This window comes from Puma concolor, chromosome C1, assembly GCF_028749965.1.
Source record: "Puma concolor isolate L17-30 chromosome C1, mPumCon1.1.hap2, whole genome shotgun sequence".
Taxonomy (NCBI): Eukaryota; Metazoa; Chordata; class Mammalia; order Carnivora; family Felidae; genus Puma; species Puma concolor.
Window position 1 is genome coordinate 92,241,261 of NC_141674.1, and position 13,528 is coordinate 92,254,788.

Sequence of the window (13,528 nt, forward strand, 5' to 3'; positions counted from 1 at the left end):
TATTAGCACAAACAAAGGAGAAGTTTACTCAGAGAGACCAACACATTCAGGCTGGTCTCTCTGGCTATTTTTCACACGATACCTGGTGCTCAGTTGGGCTAACATTGATGGGGCATTATGAAGTGAATGGCTCATACTTTAGTGACTTAATATTCCTCATTAGGAACTACTAAGGATGCAGTCAAATATTATTTATCAACTTTTCCAAGTTAAACAAAACCTAAAGTACAAACATTCTCTAACTGAAACAGAAGTTACCTGTTAATAAACTGGGAATAGAAGCTATAAATCATGAGTGAATATTATTCAGTTCTGAGACTTGACTGACAAGACAGAACCACCGAACACAGAAGTGTATCAGTTAAGAAAAGAAGAACAGGGAGTTTAGTGTAGAATAAAAAGTGCTAGAGAATTGATATTTGATGCCTATACTTTTGTGGCAAGGCTAGTGAAACGTTGCTTTGAAGTTTTAGCTCTTCTTGATGAGGCCATTCATGTTCATGAGCAAATGAAAATCTACTCAACTTTCAATAATATTTGAAATGTATACCCTGTGGAGGCCAAGCTCAGTCAACACTCTTTCTTAAGATACTGGTTATCAAATCACAAAGTATTTTTGAACTACCACTTAATCATGTATTACATGTATAACTGAATATGAGCCTAAGCATTTGCGAATTATTTTCTGAGACAGACATTGCCTAACACTCAGCTTTAAGTTGTAACAACCACAAGTGTTCACATTCACTTATGTAAAAAGAAGCTGTCAGTAAAGAGATCAGCAATGGTGCTACCATCAATAGAGTGATCTCTGGGAGTTTGCTGCGCAGCAGTGGCCTGGAGGAGAACCATGTTCCTATGTGGGACACTGTGACGAGCGATCCAGTAGATTCTTTTTACCAAGGCTGTCTACAGATGGCCTAGCAGCAGAGAACATGCTGAGAATTTAATGAATGTTTAATTTAAATTTGTGGTCCTTAACCTGGTTTTATTTTAGAACTTAGCCATGCCTTAGACATAGTGTCAAAGACTTGCTCCCCTGCCAATGTTTATAATGTTTACTGTACATCTTATATATTGTCACTGAAAAAAAACTAAATAATTTAGATTGGTTTCATTTCATTGAATGCTGACATCTGGCAAATAGACCAATCTCCCTTAACCTGAAATCCAAAATTATAACAAGGAAAACTTAGGTCTAGAAATCCTGGGGAAAAAAAAAAAAAAAAAAGAAGTCTGTACTCAACACTGCACAGTGTAAGCATAGAAAGCCAGTATCAAGAAAAAGATGAGTATAAGGCCTTTCCTGTTGTTACAGAAAATTAGACCATTTGACATTTCTAGGAATTTCAGATTATTTATAGACATCTAGTTTATCAAAACATGAACTTAACTCTAACTCCTTACTCTTTAAAAATAATTGGTAGAGGGGCACATGGGTGGCTCAGTTGGTTAAGTGTCTGACTTCGGCTCAGGTCATGATCTCGTGGTTCATGAGTTCGAGCCCTGCACTGGGCTCTGTGCTGGCAGCTCAGAGCCTGGAGCCTGCTTCAGATTGCGTGTCTCCCTCTCTCTCTCTGCCCTTCCCCAACTCGTGCTCTGTCTCTCTCTCTTAAAAATAATCATTAAAAAATTAAAAAAAAATTGGTAGACGTTTATTAAGCAACTACTGATGAGTATTGTGCTAAGGTGCTATTGGAGATACAACAATAAGAACATCTGACTTCAAAAGAGCTTACAGATTGGTGAAAAGACAGACACATACAGAAATGATACAGAGATAGGGAAACCATTCATTTTGGATTAAGAATGCTAGGACTACACTTTAGGCTTCATCTGAGCCTCTGCTTAAAAACAAAAACAAAAACAAAAACAAAAAAACCCTCCAGTCTTCCACTTGCTCAGGTCAAAAGCTTAGTTATCCTTGTGTCTTCTCTTGCTATTCAATTTCACATCCAGTGCAAATATCCTGTTGGATCACCTTCAAAATGTATCACCTATGTGGCTACACGTTGGTTCAAGTTGCTACCATCTCTTAGCTGAGGAGCCGCATGAGCCTCCTCACTGGTCTAGGGAGGCTTCTACCTTGTCCCGCACGTCTCCATGGTCTTTTGTCAACACAGAAGCCAAAATAATCCTATTAATACTTAAGGTTCAAATCATGTCTCTCCTTTGCTTAGATCCACCAGCAGCCTCTCATTTCCTCTAGGCTAAAAGCTAAAGTCCTAAAAAGCAGCACATGGTCTGGCTTCCCTTACCTGTCCTTCTGCTCTGGCCACATTGCACATGTCCTGTCATATATGCTTTCTTTGCATTGGCTATTCCCTCTCACTTTTGTCTTTACTCAAGTGTTACCTTCACAATGAGGATTACTTTGATGCCCCATAAAAGAGTCATGGACATACATCACTAGTGCTTTGTGGCACAGAGAGAAAACAGGCTTTATTGGCCAGGGGGGATGACATGTAGGCAGAGAAGTAGGTAGAGTGCACCTCAAATTCCCGTTGTCCTATTGCTTAGGTTGGGCATGGATAGTCTGCACACACCATGGTCAAAGCTTCCAGCAGCCTGCTCTACAGACTGATAGGGTATTTATGCAACCTTATAATAACAGAAATTCCCTGTTATGGACTGAATGTTTGTGCTCCCCCTTTCTCCAAACTCATATGCTGGTATTAGGAAGTGGGGCTTTTGGGAGGTGCTTAGGTCATGAGGATAGAACCCTAATGAATGAGATTAATGCTCTTATTAAAGAGATCCCACAGAGTTCCCTCGCCCCCTTCCACCATGTGAAGATATGTGGTGTCTTCTATGAACCAGGAAACAGGCTCTCAGCAGATACTGAATCTGCTGGCACTTTGATCTTGGACTTCCCAGATTCCAGAGCTGTGAGCAATACATTTCTGTTGCTCATCAGCCATTCGGTCTATGTTATTTTATTATAGCAGACTGAACAGACTAAGACACTGGTCATGTGAATGGCCTCGTTAAGGGAGCTTCTGGAGCAAGTGGCTGGTGTCAACCTCTTCTAATGTTGAGAAAACTCAGAACTGTTGAGCCAGCTTTCTGCTAAGCTACCAAAAGGAGGAAAAATGAGCCCCTTCTTATCTTCCTCATCTTCCTCCCATTCCCCTGTTAAAATAGTAAACCATCTCTAGCACTCCTGAGTACCATCGCCCTGTATATTATTTTTCCAGGGCACTGACCAATTTCTAATGTACTATATAATTTATTTTTACCTATTATCTGCCTTCCCCACTAGTGTGTAAGTCCCACAAAGGCAGAGACGTCTGTTTTTTTCACTCCTGTGTATCCCCAGCAATTTGAACAAGGCCCTCCCTGCAGTAAGCTCCCAATAAAGATCTGTTGAATGAATGAATGTGGGGATCTATGGCGGGGGTTACTGGTGAGAAGAGATGAGGAAAGTTCTTGGATTCATCCAAATAGAAGTGTATCCTACAAGAAGGAAGGAGAAAGGGAAGAGGGAAATTAACAGAGAAGACTGAACTTTAAATAGAAAGGCAGCCTTGAATAGAGAAAAATCTGAACCAGCAAGTCAGTTAATATAGGAGGTTTTATGCTCAATTTTGACAAATTTGAGTGAATCCATAGCAGGCTGGCCAGGATGGTAACAGATTTGGCCACCAACAACTGAGAGTTCAAGCAAAGCCTGAGGATGATCTCTCAGGAATGTCATAAAAGGTACTTGTTTGGGGGTGCCTGGGAGCTCAGTCAGTTGAGCATCTGAGTTCGGCTCAGGTCATGATCCTGCGGTTCTGTGAGTTTGAGCCCCGCATCAGGCTCTGTGCTGACAGCTCAGAGCCTGGAACCTGCTTTGGATTCCGTGTCTCTCTCTCTCTCTCTCTGACCCTCCCCAGCTTGCTCTCTCTCGCTCTCTCTCAAAAGTAAATAAACATTAAAAATTTTTTTTTTTAAAAAGTACTTGTTTGAAAAAACCTTGACCAGGGCCAATATGGCTGTTAAGTCTAAGGAGCCTAGATACCAAGTACCCCTCTGCACCCCCATCTATCGTTCAGACATTAGGCTAAATTTTATGTCACACTTAAGGGGTATGTGTGATACAGTACGTGGTACAAATAGATGCTCATACATATTGAACGCAGAAAGGAACGAATGAAAGGAAAACCTCGTCACTTCCGTACTTAATTTCTCATGCTATTGGGAAAGAAGAGAGTTACAGAATTAAGACCTGCTACCTTATGCAGATTTGGAATGGGATCGGTGGGGTATCAAGAAAAGAGAGCTCTCAGCATTGTACCTCAAAGCTGGGAGCCTCATCCAAATTTTAGGAAGGAAAAGAAAGAATTCTTCTCAATTTAGATAAGCTGATGCTTGTTTTTCAGGAAAAAGAGATGAGAAAGACTACAGCCTTTGATCAGAGCTGCCATGGGAGGGTACTCTAGTCAGGGGACAGCACGTACATTGAGACTAGTTTTTAATTTAGAATATAAGGTCTATGGGGAGGGACAGTATAAAAGATGAAAAATATTAAAACATAAGGACTACTTTTTGAGCTTTTAAACATTAAACAAGATGGCTTTCAATGAGGTTATCTGAATCTGTAGAATTTCTATCTGCAAGCTATATTTCTGGAGGGACCCTGGGTCCTGGCTACTCATTTTTAAAGCTATCAGGTTTGGGATAAAAATGCCTTATAGTAGCTAGTAAAGCTCTCAAAGTAAGTAAATAAAAAAGAGAAGTCCAGCATGACCTGATAACGAAGATGTGCAACTATAGTTGATCAGTTTCCCAAGAACAGTAAATTCTGTGGACATCATAGACACGCTGAGGAAAAAGAATTTTAGAATGTCCGCCATTTGTTGTAGCTCCTTTAGCCCATAGAAGGGAGTGGATACTGGGAGAATGTAGCTGAAGCCCAGGGAATGGCAGTAAGAAATCCAAGTCCCAAGGAGAAGGGCTTTATAAATGCATTAAAACATGTCAAATGAGGCTAAGGTAGCATTTCACACTGGACAGCAGTATTGGAAGTGGTGGCAGGAGTAGCGGGCACAGGAAGAGCTAAAGCATACAGCACTACCCACGTGCCAGACATTGTTCTAGGTACTTGACATATACCAACTCTTTTAAGGCTCATCAAATGGGCTTTAAACACTATGAGCCAGTATTGCATGATGAAGTAAATTAGGGAAACTGTCCCTTTCCTGTGTCATACAAGCAGCATTTGTGGGTTATCTGTTTGACAAAGGAAGCCTCTCATGACACTTCTTTTGGAGCTATTGCTTCACAGAATCACTGGAGACATTAATCTAATGTATGTAATAGGTGTTTGAAAAACACCGTATTCTATTAATCACAAAATTATTAAATATCAGAATTATTAGGTTCTCATTGTGTATCAAATATTTTATATGAAGGAAGTTTCAGACATAAGTCTTGGAAACTCTCATTGGCTAGACGCGCGTTCTCTTAGGAAGACAGTGCATTTTACTGCAGGAATGTTACGATCCATTTAAAACACTTGATTGTATTAAGGTAATGGTTCCCTTCTAACCCCCATCTACTGACTGCCTGTCTACCCTAATAATATAAGTCCTCTTACCATGCTAACTTATAGACAACTGATAAATAATAAGCTATAAACAAACAAAATAAGGATGGAAAATTTTAAAATTTTAAATTTTAAAAAATTTAAAATTTTAAATTGATTAAATTTTAAAATGGAAATTTTAAATTGATACTATGCGATTGTAATGGGTTTGAATGGTTCCAAAAGACACGTCTACCTAGAACCTCTGAATATGATCTTATTTGTAAAATGGGTCTTTGTAGATATAAGCTAAGGATCTTCAGATGAGATCATCTCACATTCAAGTGGCCTCTAAATGCATTAGGGTGGGCTGTGAATGCAATGACAAGTATCTTTATAAGATACAAGAAAAGGGCAGGACACACAGAGGAGAAGGTAATGTGAAGACAAGGCAGAGATTGGAATCACGTCTCTATAAGCCACGGGATGCCAGAGATTCCCAGTGGTCACCTGGAAACTATAAAAAAAAAAAAAAAATACACAGAATGGATTCTACTTCAGAGCGTTTAGTAGAAACCAATCCTGCCAACACTTTGGTTTAAAATTTCTGGTCTCCAGGACTGTGACAGAGTAAATTTCTGTTTTTCTAAGCCACCCAGTTTATAGTAATTTTTATGGCAGCCCAAGGAAACTATTATAATAGGATTAAAACAAACATTTACATTATCAGAATAAAATTGAATCAAACCCAAATGCCAAGTGATCAGGGAAAGGGAGGACAAAAGACGGAGCATAAGATAAGGAGATCAGAAAATAAGGGTAGGTGAAAATGGGTATGTTGAATTACAAGCACAAGAAGGTAAAAACTAAATTAAGTGGATGTTTGAGGAGTTTGTATGTAAGAGGTAATAAATATTGTCCACTGTTATACTGTGATTAAACTAATAAATGGTAACTAAGGCATTGTCCGGATGTTTCAGGAATTATCAGAAATACAAAAGCTATATTATGCATACTGAGTTAAATATGAGTGATGCAAATTGTTTAAGTTTCTAACACAGTGTCTAAAATGAAGCTCATGCGCCTTGTCAGATGGTTAGTTGAATAATGGGGACACATGTGTGGAAGGAAAGAGACCACACCAGGGCAAAGCCACGCAGGCTCTGGCTCTGACTTTGTCCTGCAAGGTCATTTGTATGGTCCCAGTGACCAAAGATTTTGTTGACTTCTGAGGGACTGCTATAGTATTTGTCCCCAAAAGGAACATACTGATGTATATTTTATTTTCAAACTGACCTATTTACCCATGATTTTTCAAATATCAACTACACATAGTGCTTTAATACTTGCTATTGTCTCCCATGAACCTTATTTTCTGACTTCATTTATTTAGTCCTCTCCGAACACATGTTTCATGAAAGGCACTGTGCAAAGTGCAATTTGAGAATGAGGAGCAAAGAAGTCTGGTTCCTAAGGCTTGAGGGAACATAACACCAGAAGAAATCATTTAACCTATATAAAAATAATACTATATTCTATGTAAACTATGAAATGAAGGTGTTAATGATTCATAAAGCTCTATCTTCAACCCAGACCACTCCTTCTGGTGCCAACTCCCTACTGAACCATCGAGTATGTACAGGTAACTAAAACTTCATGCAAAACTGAATGTTTTACCTTTTCCTCTATTCCTCTTATGTCTCTTCTGTTTCCTGGTCAGTCAGTGGCTTCACCATTTGCCAGTCGTCCAAGGCAAGTACTTGTGTTTCATGCTTGTACTACTGCTACCTCAATTCTCTTATCCAATCAATTCAACCTCCAGAAGATACCCAAATCTGCCATAGTTCTGTTCCACTTTGAACTCTGTCCAAACGAGCTTCATTCCTCTCTTAGGTATCTGTAATAACTTCCTAACTCACCTCTGTTCTGTCCATGTTCCCTTCCAAGCCACTCTCATGGAGTAGATAGTGGTCTTTTAAAACAATGTAAACCAGTTCATATCATTTTTTGTTTATAAAGCTCCATACATTCCCATTGTAGATATCAGAATGCACCTGCTATGCTCCAAACATGTTGGCCTTCCAATTCCTTAAACATACTACATTATTTCCTGATTAAGGGCCTTCACACAAGCTACCTCTCTACTGTGGAGTTTTCCTACTCTCTGCTACCTCACACCCTTTACACAGATCCTTTACATTTCACCTAGATGTCACTTTTTCTAAATGTCCTTCCCGGACACTGCAGGTTAAGTAGGCCCTCTTATCATACACTTTCAACTGTGTTTCTGCCTCACAAGACTTGTCAAAATTTCTGATGATTTTGTGAAGTTGTTTTCTGCTTGTCCCTGTCCACCAAACTGTCCATCTTATTTACTATTGTAACTCCAGCATGTGGCACAGGGCCTGGCACATGGTAAGTGCTATGTAAATATTTATTCAATAAAAGAATAAACGAATAAGCAAATACAGTAAGGTCATATGTAAGGAATAGATGGTTTCAAATATGACCTACTTAGTATTCTACATACCCCCAAATCCATGTCCCAAGCTCCCCTTGCACCTAGAGTGGGGGGGAAAAGCAGGATGCTGCTGCCATTTTCTCTCAATCTTGTTACAGCTAATGGGACGATCTCTCCATTTAAAAATTTTAATGCTGAAATTATTCATCCTTACAGTAGCAAGAATAACATGAAGAATTCCCATATACTTTTCATTCAAACTCCTCAAATGCTAACATTTTACCATGATTGTTTTATCAATCTCTATTATTCTTCCTGAACCATTTTAGAACACACTGAAGACATAATGCCCTTTACCTCTAAATACTTCAGTGTGTATTTTCTAAAGCCAAAGACATTTGCTTCTCATATATAATCCCGGTACAATTATCAGCAAAAACCTAACACTATTACTTAATCTAGAAACTTGAAAATTTGTTAACTGTCCTATGCATGTCCTTACAGCAAAAATAAATAAGTAAATAAAAATTATTTTTCAGGCACAGGATTTAATCCAATACATGCTGTGTGTACTCGTCTCCTCAGTCTCCTTACTTAAACTGAAACAACCCCTCATTCTTTGTCTTTTAGGACGTTAACAGTTTTGAAGCATACAGGGCAATTATTTTGTAGACTGTCCTTCAAACTGGGTTTGTCTGATGTTTCCTCACAGTTAGCTTCAACATATGCCTTGTGAGGGCAGGAATACTACCAAAGTGATACTGTATATTTCTTAGAACATCACATTATGAGGTACAAGTGATCTACTTCTTCTAGATCAAGTAGATGTTAACATTGATCACTTGATTAAGGTGCCTCTATTTTTCCCTGTTACTAACAAGTTCTTGTGAGAAGATACTTTGAGATTATGTGAATATAGGAATAACCAATTTTTTTTTTTAAATTAGCTAGCTCTTCTCTACGGTCCAACTAATTCTCCCTAAATAAGAACTTGGGGAAATGTTTAACATTTCCTTATGGGTCATGAAATAGCTAATCATGCAACTTCTCCTAGTGTAATGGTCTATCAACATTCTACCTTGCCTCCTTCCCTCATGCATACAAAGAAAGAAACCTAGGATGCTATTTCTTAAAGCATATAATAAAATATCTAATCTCATTCATCATTCATCAGATGAGAAAGCTGAATTCCAGACAGGCTAAGTGACTTGCCTAAGGTCAGACAGCTACTCAGTAGCAGACCTGAAAATAATTAAGTGCTCATTGTAGAGCATGAAAGGCAAAAGTCAGTTCAGTGCCCTTCAAATACATAAGCCTTACAGATATACTGGATGTGTTCTAAGCCAGATTTTCTGTGCCAGTTTTTGGCAAGTAAGATCCACAGGACAGAGCAGAACATGTTCCATGGAGTCACTGTAATTTCTAGGGAAGCACAACAGCTCACTGCTATGCCCGAGTTCTCTGTGTTTTCTTTCTTTGTCACTTTCTTTTCTCTTGGCCACATTCATAAGTCATTTCAAAGGCAAAAATAAAGTCTCAGAGCCCTGGGAGAGAGCATTGCCTACAATGGGATCCTCACCTAGAAATGTTATATGCTTCTTGCCCAATCTGGACTCCTGTTTAATTCTGACCAGTATCTTTTTGTATGTTATTCTGCATTTGCGTGAGATAGTTCTGCTGTCATCTTATCATGTTTTACAAACTGGAAAAATAGTTGGTAATTTACCCAAGAATATTCTAACCTGGACTTGTATGGAAGCAAGCAGCCTCTTCTACAATGCCCTGGAACTTTCTTTTCCAAGGTGACTGTACTATTTCAGGAAAAAAAAAAAAAAGCAGGTTGCAGGAGTTGGAACTCTAATCTCAACCTCTACCCAGAACATAGGGTGGACCTAGGCATTAGCTTGCCTGCTCTGCTTCCTCCAAAATCTTTTAGAGGTAATGAAGAGGTTAGGGCACTGTCCAATCCAGTATCCCAAGGCAATACTTCCTGGTAAAAATTATTTCTAGATAATATGTAGCAGCATAGCCAAAGCTATGAACAGAGGTGAGGACTATAAAGACAACGTGCAAAATCTTTAGGTGGTGTTCTTCCTTCCCCCTTCTGAGAAGTAGGGTATGCAGAAAAATAGAAGCAGTGTTTTAATGAAGGGTTAACTCTCAAACAGGATCTGGTATATAATAGGCAAGGTATATTTGAATATCATAAAAGCAAAGATGTGAATTTCTATGAATTATAATTAGTAACTCAACTCAGAAATGTAGGAAAATGTTTGCTGTGTGAGGAGTTACTAGTAGTGATGGTGGTGTTAGTAGTCGTAGAATCAGTTGTAGTGGATATTTATTGAGTTTTTACCATGTACCAGCACTATGCTAAATGCTTTACAACTCCTCATTTAACTCTGAGTACCATCTTAGTATTCTTCCTGTTTTATACAAAAGTAAGCATGAAGTAAATAAAACACAGGGAGAGTATCATAAATTTGATCTAAGATTATAACCATGCTGCACGGTAATGACCGAATAATCTTGGAGTCCAGACCACTGTACCCTTATTTCTGACTGACATACTAACTTACTCCCTCCTTTCTTTCTGGTAAGTTTGTAAATGAGATATTCCCTGACCACCCTATATAAAAACAGCAAAATCCCATATTCCACACTTGGCTGAGTGTCCCCATTAAAACAGAAGCTCCACAAGGGCAGAGACTTGTCTTCTCAACTGCTGTATCCCAGTACCTAGAACAGTGCCTTGTCTGGGTCAGGTATTTAATGTCTATCTGTTGAAGGAATGAATAAATGGCTAACTGATAAACAAAACCAAACCCCGACAAAGATTAATTTTAAATGAAGATCTGCTTTTACTTCTTGACCTTCTTGTGCAGGTCTCTGTGTGACCTGCCCGAGTCTTTTAAAAATACCAGGCTTGGAGTATTTGAACACATAGCTCTATTTGTTGAAAAATTTCCTGTAGCTCTCATTGATGTTCAAAATCGTTCTGTTGGCTATTCTCTTTTTGTTTAAAAAAGAAAAAAAAAAAAAGGCAAAATGTCTATAACTTCATTCCTAGTAGCTAAATAAGTCTGAGCATTAAATACTTTGTTGAACCCTAGAGACAAATTTTAGATTAGGCAACTCCGCTCATTGCTGGACAACATCCTCTGAACACCTACACGTGCCGAGCACAGAGAAAGTGCTGGGAGGAACCATGCAGGGCAATACGCGGGCTAATGACCTTCCACTAAGATGGGACATCTGCTCTCCCTGATTGCCAACCTCTCCCACCTTGGCTTTCTAGAACTAAGGGAACTCAAACAGGATTTTTAGTATAATTGACCTCCTTGGCAACATTTGTTATCTCCTGCTGCTAGCAAGGCAAAGTAAAGGACTAGTAGGAAATTATACTTTTCATGTAGGGAAAAATATCATTAACTTTGGTAGTCTTAAGAAATTTGTAGGAAAACACTAGACCAAAATACAGAAAGGTAACTTTGAATAGGTGTTTAAAGTTTCAAGATAAACTGTGCTCTATTTTTATTACACAAGCTTGGATCATTTATTACCAATCCTTGTGAAGAGAACAACTATTCAGTTATTCAAATAAAAAAATCTGTTAGTTGATGTGACAAATTACTTGTATATTTACTTATATACAAGTGTATGAGATTTTACTGATGTTGTTAGAGTCCTGTGAGTGTTACCTGTTTGCCTTTCAGTTTCTGCTTTCGGGGCGGTGGGGCAGGTGTTGCGGGGGGGGGGGGGGGGCGGAGAGCTAAAGTTATATTGCACAACGTAAATTCTTTTTTCCAATACCTCTGGATATTCCTGTTTTGCTTAGGCTAAAGATTCTAAGAGTAATAAAATTGTATCCATTTCTCCTCCAAAAGAATGTTACTTAGAAAAATAATAATAGAAGGGAAGAAAATCATACTTCCTTCATAGAGTTTTTCATCACAATGTTCTCTTTACATGCTGCATCTATCTCCAGGAAGATTATGTGACATTTAATAAGGATGAGAAAACAGTTTTGACTTTAACTCACACTCCAACTATAACATGCTAATCTTTTATGATTAGCTGTGGCACAGAGTTCATGCTGCAAGAAAGTGGCTCAGTTATACTTGTAAATACTGGCATCAGAGGAAACATGCTTTAGCCATTTCAAAATTCTGAAAGTAATCACTGAAAGAGAACCATAAACAGATTTGGGATACCAGGTGAGAAGGGAGAGCTGCACACCAGCCTTTCTTAAATACTGTTAAACAGCATTATGACCACAAACATGTATGAGTTAAAAAGTTTGGCTAATATAAATATCACCGAAAAGCATGAAACTTACATATTAACATACCCTTTACATTTCTAAACACAAATGTGACTTAATTTGGCACAAAAAGCTATGTCTAGACATGTTCATACACCTGTTGGTTCATCTGATTTTGCTTAGCTCCAAAAAACCAACAAAAACAAAACAAAACAAAACAAAACTCTGGCTAAATACATCGGTGTATTAACTGGCTATATTTCAAAATTTGGAATAAAGATGTTTAATGTTACTGTGCCTCCAATCCTTATGTGACAGCAAATTGTATTCTTAATGGCAGTACTCACAGCTGTGGCCTGCTCTATTACCCCTCTGTCCAGCTGAATGTTCTGGCTCCTTGTATGGAAACTGTAGGGTCGTATCCAAGGTTCTAAAACCTTCTTTAAGAGAATGATGCTTGTAGTACTCCACAAGTTCCTTTAGGATAAAAGATTTGAAGATTATTTTTGATAAGGATAGTTTTGATTTCAAACACCTGAACATGAACACATAATTATATACAACATAAGGATGATTGAGTTAATGCCAAATTTTCAGTAAGTATATGGAAGGGTAAGTAAATGATAATCTCTCCCTGCTTTCTGGATGTACATGACATCTAACAAGTAACTGTCCTTGTAACTCAGGCCACTGATAATATGAGTTACCTCTTATTGTTGTTCATGGATAGAGAACATCCTGTTAGTCTTCGGTCAGATGTGGTAAATGAAAAGAAATCATACTAACCTTCAATTTCAGAACAGTAATTATCGTTCTTATTTACATAATACTTGTTTTTCTAAACAAAAATGAAGGGACAGCTGTTTGCTGAATATATAGCAATTTCTAGTTTCCTGCATTTCTTTCAACGTAGCAGGAAAACAAACTTTGATTCTAAATGTTCTTTTCCCATGGTAAACTCAAGTTCATAAACCACAAATGCTACTTGACATTATTTCTGGCTTACAATGAAGCGTTAGTGCCCTTCCATAGCGCTGCATATCAACTGCTACTTACAGAGGTCAATGATGTAGTACTTTCCATTTTCCCTTATACCTAATTTTCCTTAAATGCACCCAAGCCTAATATAATAACCATCCACCATGTCCCATGCTAAAATTTCAGGAAACTTCTAAGATGTCAGTTTCATAGACTCTGCACAAATCTGAATCTCTCTACTTTAATCAGAAAATGAATAATAATTCATAATGAAAAAATAAATATTACTGGGTAATACTGTAGGTATTATAATGTT

The 13,528-nt window shown here is 38.1% G+C and overlaps 1 protein-coding gene across 2 annotated transcripts in view; it reads right to left on the reverse strand.

The window, feature by feature from the left end:
• VAV3 (vav guanine nucleotide exchange factor 3) overlaps positions 1-13,528 on the reverse strand; it is a 355,073-nt gene that overhangs the window by 9,738 nt on the left and 331,807 nt on the right. For both annotated transcript variants that reach the window (XM_086717722.1, XM_086717723.1), the window contains exon 25: positions 12,582-12,711. In XM_086717722.1, coding sequence (XP_086573848.1) covers positions 12,582-12,711 — 130 coding nt within the window. The remainder of the gene's footprint in view (positions 1-12,581; positions 12,712-13,528) is intronic.